This window comes from Salvelinus sp. IW2-2015, unplaced genomic scaffold (assembly GCF_002910315.2).
Source record: "Salvelinus sp. IW2-2015 unplaced genomic scaffold, ASM291031v2 Un_scaffold5383, whole genome shotgun sequence".
In the NCBI taxonomy this organism is placed as follows: Eukaryota; Metazoa; Chordata; class Actinopteri; order Salmoniformes; family Salmonidae; genus Salvelinus; species Salvelinus sp. IW2-2015.
In genome coordinates this window covers 1-9,823 of record NW_019946648.1, presented here as the reverse complement: position 1 = coordinate 9,823, position 9,823 = coordinate 1, and the positions used below count along the sequence as shown (strand labels likewise).

The 9,823-nt window shown below is 42.2% G+C and overlaps 1 protein-coding gene across 1 annotated transcript in view; it reads right to left on the bottom strand.

Moving 5' to 3' along the window:
- LOC112078200 (C-type lectin domain family 4 member E-like) overlaps positions 1 to 4,617 on the bottom strand; it is a gene marked incomplete at its 5' end in the record, with an annotated part of 6,372 nt that extends 1,755 nt beyond the window's left edge. The window contains 2 exons of the mRNA XM_024144505.1: positions 4,148 to 4,272; positions 4,492 to 4,617. Of these exons, the coding sequence (XP_024000273.1) occupies positions 4,148 to 4,272; positions 4,492 to 4,617 (251 nt within the window). The remainder of the gene's footprint in view (positions 1 to 4,147; positions 4,273 to 4,491) is intronic.
- Between the last annotated feature and the right edge of the window lie 5,206 nt (positions 4,618 to 9,823).

Below are 9,823 nucleotides of genomic sequence, written 5' to 3'. Positions count from 1 at the left end.
AACATTTAAGTTTTTACAAGCACGAGTATCATCCGATCCAACATATCAACGTACAGATATGAATACGAGTATGGCCATGTCGGCACAGCCCTAGTAATTACCAGTTGAATCATTCACATGCTTTGACTCCATTGAGAAAGATAAGATAAGTTAATGGCCAACAAGCTGCTAGGTAATTTAACTAGGCAAGTCAGTTAAGAACAAATTCTTATTTACAATGACTGCCTACACCGGCCAAACTCAGACGACGCTAGGCTAATTGGCGCCGCCCTATGGGACACCCAATCACAGCCGGTTGTGATACAGCCTGGATTCGAACCAGGTGTCTGTAGTGAGGCCTCTATCCTGAGATGCAGTGGCTTTAGACCGCTGCGCCCACTGGAGCCCAAGAGTAAACCAATTAGTGTTCAAAAAACATATTAATAGATTGTTTTTATAAATAATGTTTTGCTGCCTAAAATGCACTTATCGAGATCATTTCCTTAGTAGGTGCACAGAGGTCAACATGTGGGAGAAGTTGGAGCTCAGGGATTTCCCACTAGTAATTACGAGTTGAAGGGTATTAAAGTGGATTTTTCCCAGTCGTATGTGGTCAATATCACCTTCCCACTTGGTATGAAGGCAGCATAACATTAAACAACATTAGTGTGCCCTGAAATAGTATGCCAAATTCATGATATTATGTTCATTTTGATCATTTGCTTTGTATTTGATGTTTTTTTTATTTTAATATCACACATTTAAGGCATTAATTATATTGTATATTGGCACAAGCATATTGTAGAAATGTTTCATTTTATTCTTCAACATCAATCATGAATCTAACACTTTTTTTTCTTAGTAGTGATATCACAGGCCTAGCTCTGGTCCAGGGCGTTAGTGCGCGTTTCACTTCAAAGATAACGCTTTGAACACACCGACTGTATTGCGCAAAAATAGTATGCTGCGTCATCTAGATATGTGTGCAACAAAAGTTTAAACATTCACCTTATGTTACCATTTCTGTCAACCCGTTTACGCATACAGTTTTACGTATACGTTCGATAAATCCAACGTATAAACCACACAAAACGTACTGCAACAGCCTCTGCAACGCAATTGTGCAGGGCAACGCAGCGTTCCATTGGAAATTATGTACTTCTGGTGTCCCAAAACTACTAACCAGTCAGTGTGTTTAACGCGTAAGATATAAGAGAAAGGCACTAACGCTCTGGGCCATAGCTATAGAAGGAGGAACTGAATGCAAGCTCCAATCTATTTCGCCAGTGGTGCGACAATAGTCCAGACAAAGTATCAAGGATTTTCTACACACCCATACAACAAGGCTTTTGCACTTTATTACCAATACAGCATACATGATCTAACTGACCTATTATATACCAGTACAGCATACATGATCTAAACTGACACCTATTATTACCAGTACAGTTATACATAGTCATATATCAGGATACATGTACCTTATTATATTACCACGTACAGCACTATACATGTATCATATTAACTTGACCTATATATATACCAGTACAGATACATGATCTAAAACTGACCTATTATATTACCAGTACAGCTACATACATGGTCTATATGACCTATTATATTACCAGTACAGCATACATGGTCTATACTGACCTATTATATTACCAGTACAGCATACATGGTCTACTGACCTATTATATTACCAGTACAGCATACATGGTCTACTGACCTATTATTTACCAGTACAGCATACATGGTCTATAGTGACCTATTATATTACCAGTACAGTGTAAAGGAAGAATGAATGGGCCATGTTTCGTGAGATTTTGAGTGAAAACCTCCTTCATCAGCAAGGGCATTGAAGATGAAACGTGGCTGTGTCTTTCAGCATGACAATGAATCCCAACAACACCCGCCGGGCAACGAAGGAGTGGCTTCGTAAGTATTTCAAGGTCCTGGAGTAGCCTAGCAGTCTCCAGATCTCAACCCCATAGAAAATTCTTGGAGGGAGTTGAAAGTCCGTGTTGCCCAGCAACAGCCCCAAAACATCACTGCCTTCTAGAGGAGATCTGTATGGAGAAGTTGAGGACCAAAGTAGTGACCAGTGCTAAACTTGTATGTTTGAGAAATTTGATTTATGAGATTTCTGTTGTTTGAATTTGGCGCCCTGCAATTTCACTCGCTAGCGGAACCCCTTTCCCAGACAGGTTTTAAGATGACAAGGTGGGACAACCACATATCACAGTCATAGTAAGTAKATTTTTCCTCAGTAAAGTAGCTATCAGCTACTTTGTAGTTGTAGTTTTTGATGTCAGAGGAGTCGAGTGTTGGTTTCTTGAGGAGGGGATCAGATCGGGACATTTTGAAGTCAGAGGGGACGCAGCCAGTGGTCAGGGATGAGTTGATGAGGGAGGAGAGAAGGTCTCCAGAGATGGTCTGMAGAAGGGAGGAGGGGATGGTGGGCAGGTTGTCGGGTGGAAGTTACATTTTCCTCCTTTTTCACTCAGCTGCCCACAGCCCTGTTCTGTAAGCTCGCAATGAGTCACAGCCACGGGGCAGGAGGGGAGGGCCGAGCCGGCCGGGAGGAAAGGGGACAGTGCGAGTCATAGGATGTGGAAAGGGAGGAGAGTAGGGTCAAAAAGGCAGAATCGGGAGACAGGAGGGAGAAGGATTTAGCAGAAGGGAAAGATGATAGGATAGAAGAGGAGAGAGTAGGGGGAGAGAGAGAGAAGATTGTGACGGCGCATGGCCATCTAGATAGGTGCTGAGTGGTTAGGGTTGGAGGAAAGGGAGACAGAAAAGGAAACAAAGTAGTGATCAGAGACCTGGAGGGGGTTGCAGTGAGATTAGGAGGTGAACAGCCTCTAGTAAAGATGAGGTCAAGTGTATTGCCTGCCTTGTGAGTGGGAGGGGACTGAGGAAAGGTGTGAGAGAGTGGTGTGGAGCCTTCCTTGAACAACTCTGCAGAACAACTCGGCAGAACCGCCTTTGTTTCGACGACCATCTTAGTTTGATCTAATTTTGCTCTTTTGTAGATTTGGCAACTATTTGTGTATTCTATACCCGTTCGCTCCTCTCCCTGTAGGCTTTACAGACGCTCCCCACCCTTTGACTACAACCCTTCTAATTTAGTGTACCCTGCACGCACAACCCATGTGGAATTCCTGGTTTTCCGATCTGTGSTCAAGTACGCAGAGTTCATCTCAGCCTATGCTGCTTTCAGTCCCTTGACTTTTTGGCCCTGATGGAGACATGGATCACCCCAGAGAACACTGCTACTCCAACTGCTCTCTCATCATCTGACTACGTGTTCTCTCATAGTTCGAGAGCATCTGGTCATCGTGGTGATGGCACAGGACTACTCAGTTCTCTTAAGTGGAGATGTTCTCTTTTCTCCCTCTCTCACCTGTCCATCTCTTCATTTGAATTCCATGTTGTCACTGTCAATTGTCCACTCGAGCTTAACATTGTTGTTATCTATCGCCCACCAGGTGCCCTTAGAGAGTTACTCAATGAGCTTGCCACCTTAAAGCTAATTTACTGACATTGGGTCACCGCTCTTCGTATTTGGTGACTTACACCTCCTGACGTCTGCCTTTGATTAATTTCTTTCCTTAATTTCCGATTAATTTTCCCTCCTTGCCTCTTTTGACCTCACCTCCCGGTACTCATTTCTGATTGCCTAGGAGAGGAGGAACCACTCCCCCTCCAATACAGCCACTGATTACAAAACAACAACAGTCCCAAATTGCCCTGCCCCTTAATGCTGGTTGAGTTGTCAACAATCTCTGGAAGTTAATAGCAGTCAGCCGTTCACACACCAAGTAGGCACTGGGAAGCAAGCAGCACTTAAAGTAGATGGCCCTAGCTAGCAAAAAGACAGTACTAGACAACAACAGATTAGGACAAATTATATTTATCACTCCTGGAGACATCATGAGTTCTCAACTATAAAATGAATCACACTGAGATGGAGCCTCAGAAACTGGTTCTGTACGCTCAGAAAAGAGGTGAAGCACTCCCACTTCAATTCAGGAGTCCTAACTATAGAAGGAAGCACATAAACGACAGTAGAAAGTCATCCAATACCAACACAGATAATCAGACGGTAAAAAGGAATTTGTTACAAATTAGACTGTAAAATATCATCCAGAACAGGTCCACTCACGTAGTGACAGGAGCTGATGATTGGTCTAATGCGCCATCGTTAATCCACTCCCAAACCCCCTCTGTGTTAGTGTCATGGAAACCAAGATAGGTGTCCAGGCATCCACTCCATTCATAGATAAATTCCTATTGTTTTGTCACAAAGAAAATATCCAGTCACAAAGAAAAGATCTTGAATCACATACAAACATGCTTTTGTGTCAGGATTATTCACGTTTTATTTTGGAGGGGGGCTTGCAAACATTGGTTAAAGAGAGTGACATGATAAAGTGAAAAACAAACAGGAGTTGAAATAGAAACCAAATGTGAAATGATCCAAAATATAATTGTCTAACTCCCTCTCACCTGTTCCTCTTTGCTGTTAATGATCACCAGGTGTGCTCCTCGTCCCAGACAGTCCTGCCTGCTCTCTGTCCAGGATTTCTTCTCAGTAGAGAGGTAGTACCAACTGGACTTGAAACTTCCTCCATCCTTGGGGACCGGAGCGTAGAGGTTATTTCATGACAAACCCATGATAGCGATCACATTGTCCACATCAGGGTCAAAATAGCACCTTATTCCCTACGTAGTGCACTACTTTCCACCAGGACCCAAATGGCATGGTGGTTTAGAAACAACAGCGTCCTTGGTGACTTTCAGTGGGAATGGAAGTCCTTTCAGTTCCCCAAAATGTTTTGACCTAGATTCAATCAGATCAAGTGTTAAGGCGACAGCAGACAGCTGCATAGGGATGTTTGGTGGTGTTGGAGGTGGAACTGTGTTAGATCCGTGAGTGGCTGCTCTTGCCATCAATGTCACGAAGCCACACCCACCTCACTTGTGTTAGAAGTTCAGAACGAGAAAGTGTAGGCTATATAGAAATAATGATGCTCAAATGGAAAAATCATTCAAATAAATAATGCGGATTCTATCATCCAAATCATTCCAGCGTTCGAACGTGTAAACAAGGCTGCATGGGATCTCTTAATGCAAATCTGTGCAGCCAATGGCAATGTCTGCATTAGGTACACTGAGTGTACAAAACATTAGGAACACTTGCTCTTTCCATGACATAGACTGACCAGGTGAATCCAGGTGAAAGCTATGATCTCTTATTGATGTCACCTGTTAAATCCACTTCAATCAGTGTGGATGAAGGGGAGGAGACAGGTTAAAGATTTTTAAGCCTTGAGACATGGATTGTGTATTTGTGCCATTCAGGGGGTGTATGGGCAAGACATAAGATTTAAGTGCCTTTGAACAGGGTATGGTAGTAGGTGCCAGGCGCACCGTTTTGTGTGTGTCAAGAACCGCAAAGCTGCTGGGTTTTTCGCACTCAACAGTTTCCTGTGTGTATCACCACCCAAAGGACATCCAGCCAATTTGACACAACTGTGCATTTTAGTCAGCATGTGCCAGCATCCCTGTGGAATGCTTTTGACACCTTGTAGAGTCCATGCCCTGACACATTGAGACCTGTTCTGGGGGCAAAAGGGATGCAAGTCAATAATAGGAAGGTGTTTCTAATATTTTGTACACTCTGTACAATGCCAGGAGCTGCTTGTGGATTTGACAGCTCTAACGCAGTTCCACCTCTGACACCATCAAAACAGCTGCTATGTGGATGTCGGCTAACCCGGATCTGATTAAATATACCCCTTACTGCTATGTGGATGTCGGCTAACCCGGATCTGATTAAATATACCCCTTACTGCTATGTGGATGTCGGCTAACCCGGATCTGATAAATATACCCCTTACTGAACATGAACTGATCTGCTCTAGTCTATTTGCAATTTCCCAAACTCCAAAAATATGCTTTCATTGGTTGCTTTCCTTGGTTGCTTTCCATAGAAACCTTTTTTTAACAAAAAAAGTCTGACCCCTACTTACTGAGAAATGAACCATCACATCAAAAGGTCATTTTTAATTAATCAACACAGCTCCATCCTGTTTAATTTCCAAACACTGGGAAGACCACATGACAAACCAGATGCCTACTCAGCAGCCTGGTATCAACTGATAAGCATCCACAGCCAGCTGCCTTCTCAGAAGCCTGGTATCAACTGATAAGTGACCAGAGCATCTAAGTACACACAAATCTGTCTTTGCTGACAGATCTACTTGTTTTTGCCAACCTTTGAATAATCTACATCAAGGGTTCTTAAACTTTTTCAGCTCAAGATCCAAATTAGAAATTGACCTTACTCCCGTGACCTAAATTGTCCTCCAATGGCCCAAATTATGAAGAAACAGTGTGTAGATGTACTCATAACTTGCAACCCACCTCCCACATTGCTCAGGGCCCACTTTCGGTCCCGACCCATAGTTTAAGAAACTCTTGTCTACATGCAGAGTATTGCACAATTGATCATCTAACTAATGAAATTATCAGATTTATCTTGTATCCGTTACATGTCCGTTTAGGTTAAAAATCCATTGTGTTGGATGGGCACAGCATACGTTAAAAATGAAATAACACTCATTTCGAGGTAATCCAATGGATTACATTAAATGACTTGTATTGTAATCCGTCCAACCCTGATCTGTATAAATACAGTAAATCAAGTGCACCTAAAATATATATATATTTTTTAGAAAACAATTAGGCTACTATTTGGATCAAGCCAGGCCCCCAGTGTCCGGTTTGGAGCATGAAGTCAAGTGCTCTGTTGGTCGCCCACTGCATAGCAAACTAGCAGTGCCCCAAAAAAACCCTGGTCTGCCTAAATCCATTACGATCGCTAGAACGGCCCCATTTTTTAAAGATACTGTTTTGGGCTCAACAATTTGTTTACTAAGATCAAGTTTGATCTCCTAGTTGAATTATTTTAAAATTCTCCTCAAATCGGGATATTTAATTAAATAGTGATAAAATCTGATCACTATATTGTCGTCACACAGGACCACATGCTGACACAGACCAATCACGAACCGGCAGGCTTAGAGGAGGCTCACGCCCTCATGCACGCGCTCTCAGGCAGGATGAAAACGACTACATCAGGTAGGATGAAAACGACTACATCGACCACGATGCTTTGCTAGTGACGGCTGCTTACGACATATCCTTAGCGATTTTCTGGGTGACATTCAGCCCCATTCAGCAATATGGCACGCTTCAAATTAAAATACTTCCGGATTCATTCGCCATCGGAACTTATCCATAAGAAATAAGTGGACGACGTCAGCGCTATCACTATGTACTGGTCTTAATGTCTATGAATCTAGCAGATCTGGAGTACAGTGAAACAGTCAATTGATCTAGCACAGTGGTTCCCAAACGTTTTATAGTCCCGTACCCCTTCAAACATTCAACCTCCAGCTGTACCCCCTCTAGCACCAGGGACAGCACACTCTCAAATGTTGTTTTTTGCCATCATTGTAAGCCTGCCACACACACGCTATACGATACATTTATTAAACATAAGAATGAGTGTGAGTTTTTGTCACAACCCGGCTCGTGGGAAGTGACAAAGAGCTCTTACAGGACCAGGCCACAAATAATAATCAATAGTTTTGCTCTTTATTTAGCCATCTTACATATAAAACCTTATTTGTTCATCAAAAATGGTGAATAACTCACCACAGGTTAATGAGAAGGGTGTGCTTGAAAGGATGCACTTAACTCTGCAATGTTGGGTTGTATTGGAGAGAGTCTGTCTTAAATACTTTTCCAGACATAGTCTGTATTTAGTTTTCATGCTAGTGAGGGCCAAGAATCCACTCTCACATAGGTACATGGTTGCAAAGGGCATTCCTGTCTTAACATCACTGTTTGCCAAGGCAGGATACTCTGAGCGCAGCCCTATCCAGAAATCTGGCAGTGGCTTTTGTATAAATTATATTTTCACAGAACCGCTTGTTGCAATTTCGATGAGGCTCTCTTGTTCAGATATCGGTAAGTGGACTGGTGGCAGGGCATGAAAGGGATAACGAATTCAGTTGTTTGTGTCGTCCTTTTCGGGAAAGTACCTCCGTAATTGCACACCCAGCTCACTCAGGTGCGTCGCTATATCACATTTGACATTGACCATAAGCTTTAGTTCATTGCACACAAAAAAATCATACAATGATGGAAAGACCTGTGTGTTGTCCTTGTTAATGCAGACAGAAAATAGCTCCAGCTTCTTAATCATAGCCTCAATTTTGTTCCGCACATTGAATATAGTTGCGGAGAGTTCCTGTAATCCTAGATTTAGATCATTCAGCAGGTGAGAAAAATACATCACCCAGTAGGCCAGTCTTGTGAGAAACTCGTCATCATGCAAGCGGTCAGGGCAAGTGCAAATTATTGGTCAAAGTTTTATGGTCTAATGTGATTGGATGTTAACTATTTGACTAGGCTACCTGTATTTGACATTGTATTGTTATTTCGCTGAACACTAGATGGTTTAATTTATTTTTTGGCAGTGAAATGAGGCCACTCAGGCGAGAAAAAAACCTCACCCAAATGTATAGCCCCTGGGAAAATATACAGTTGAAGTTAGAAAGTATACATTTACCCTCAGTTTAAACTCCTTCACAATCTGACATTTAATCCTTGTAAGAATTCCCTGTCTAGGTCAGTTAGCATCACCACTTTATTTTAAGAATTGTGAAATGTCAGAATAATAGTAGAGATATTTATTTCAGCTTGTTATTTCTTTCATCACATTCCCAGTGGGTCAGAAGTTTACATTACACTCAATTAGTATTGGTAGCATTGCCTTTAAATTGTTTAACTTGGGTCAAACATTTCGAGTAGCCTTCCACAAGCTCCCACAATAAGTTGGCGTAATTTTGACCCATTCCTCCTGAACAGAGCTGGTGTAACCGAGTCAGGTTTGTTAGCCATCCTTGCTCGCAGAGCTTTTTCAGTTCTGCCACAAATTTTCTATAGGATAAGTCAGGGCTTTGTGATGGCCACTCCAATACCTTGACTTTGTTGTCCTTAAGCCATTTTGCCACAACTTTGAAGTATGCTTGTGGTCATTGTCCATTTGGAAAACCATTTGTGACCAACTTTAACTTCCTGACGTGATGTCTTGAGATGTGTTCTTCAATATATCCAACATAAATTTCCTGCTCGATGATGCCATCTATTTTGTGTAGTGCAACCAGTCCCTCCTGCAGCAAAGCACCCCACACAACATGATGCTGCCACCCCGTGCTTCACGGTTGGGATGGTGTTCTTTGGCTGCAAGCCTCTCCCTTTTTTCCTCCAAATATAACGATGGTTATTATGGCCAAACAGTTACTATTTTGTTTCATGACCAGAGACATTTTCCAAAAAGTACGATCTTTGTTCCCATGTGCAGTTGCAAACTGTAGTCTGTTTCTTCTTATGGCGGTTTTGGAGCAGTGGCTTCTTCCTTGCTGAAGCAGCCTTTCAGGTTATGTTGATATAGGACTCGTTTTACTGTGGATATAGATAACTTTATTACCTGTTTTTTCTCCAGCATCTCCACAAGTTCATTGCTGTTGTTCTCGGGATTGATTTGCAATTTCACATCAAAATACATTCAGTTCTACGAGACAGAAACGCGTCTCCTTCCTGAGCGTATGACGGCCTAGCATGTCCCATGGTGTTTATACTTACTACTATTGTTTGTACAGATGAACGGTACCGTTCAGTGTTTGAGAAATTGCTCCAAGATGAAACCAGACTTGTGGAGATTAACAATTTTTTTGGTTGATTTATTTTGGATTTTCCCATTGAT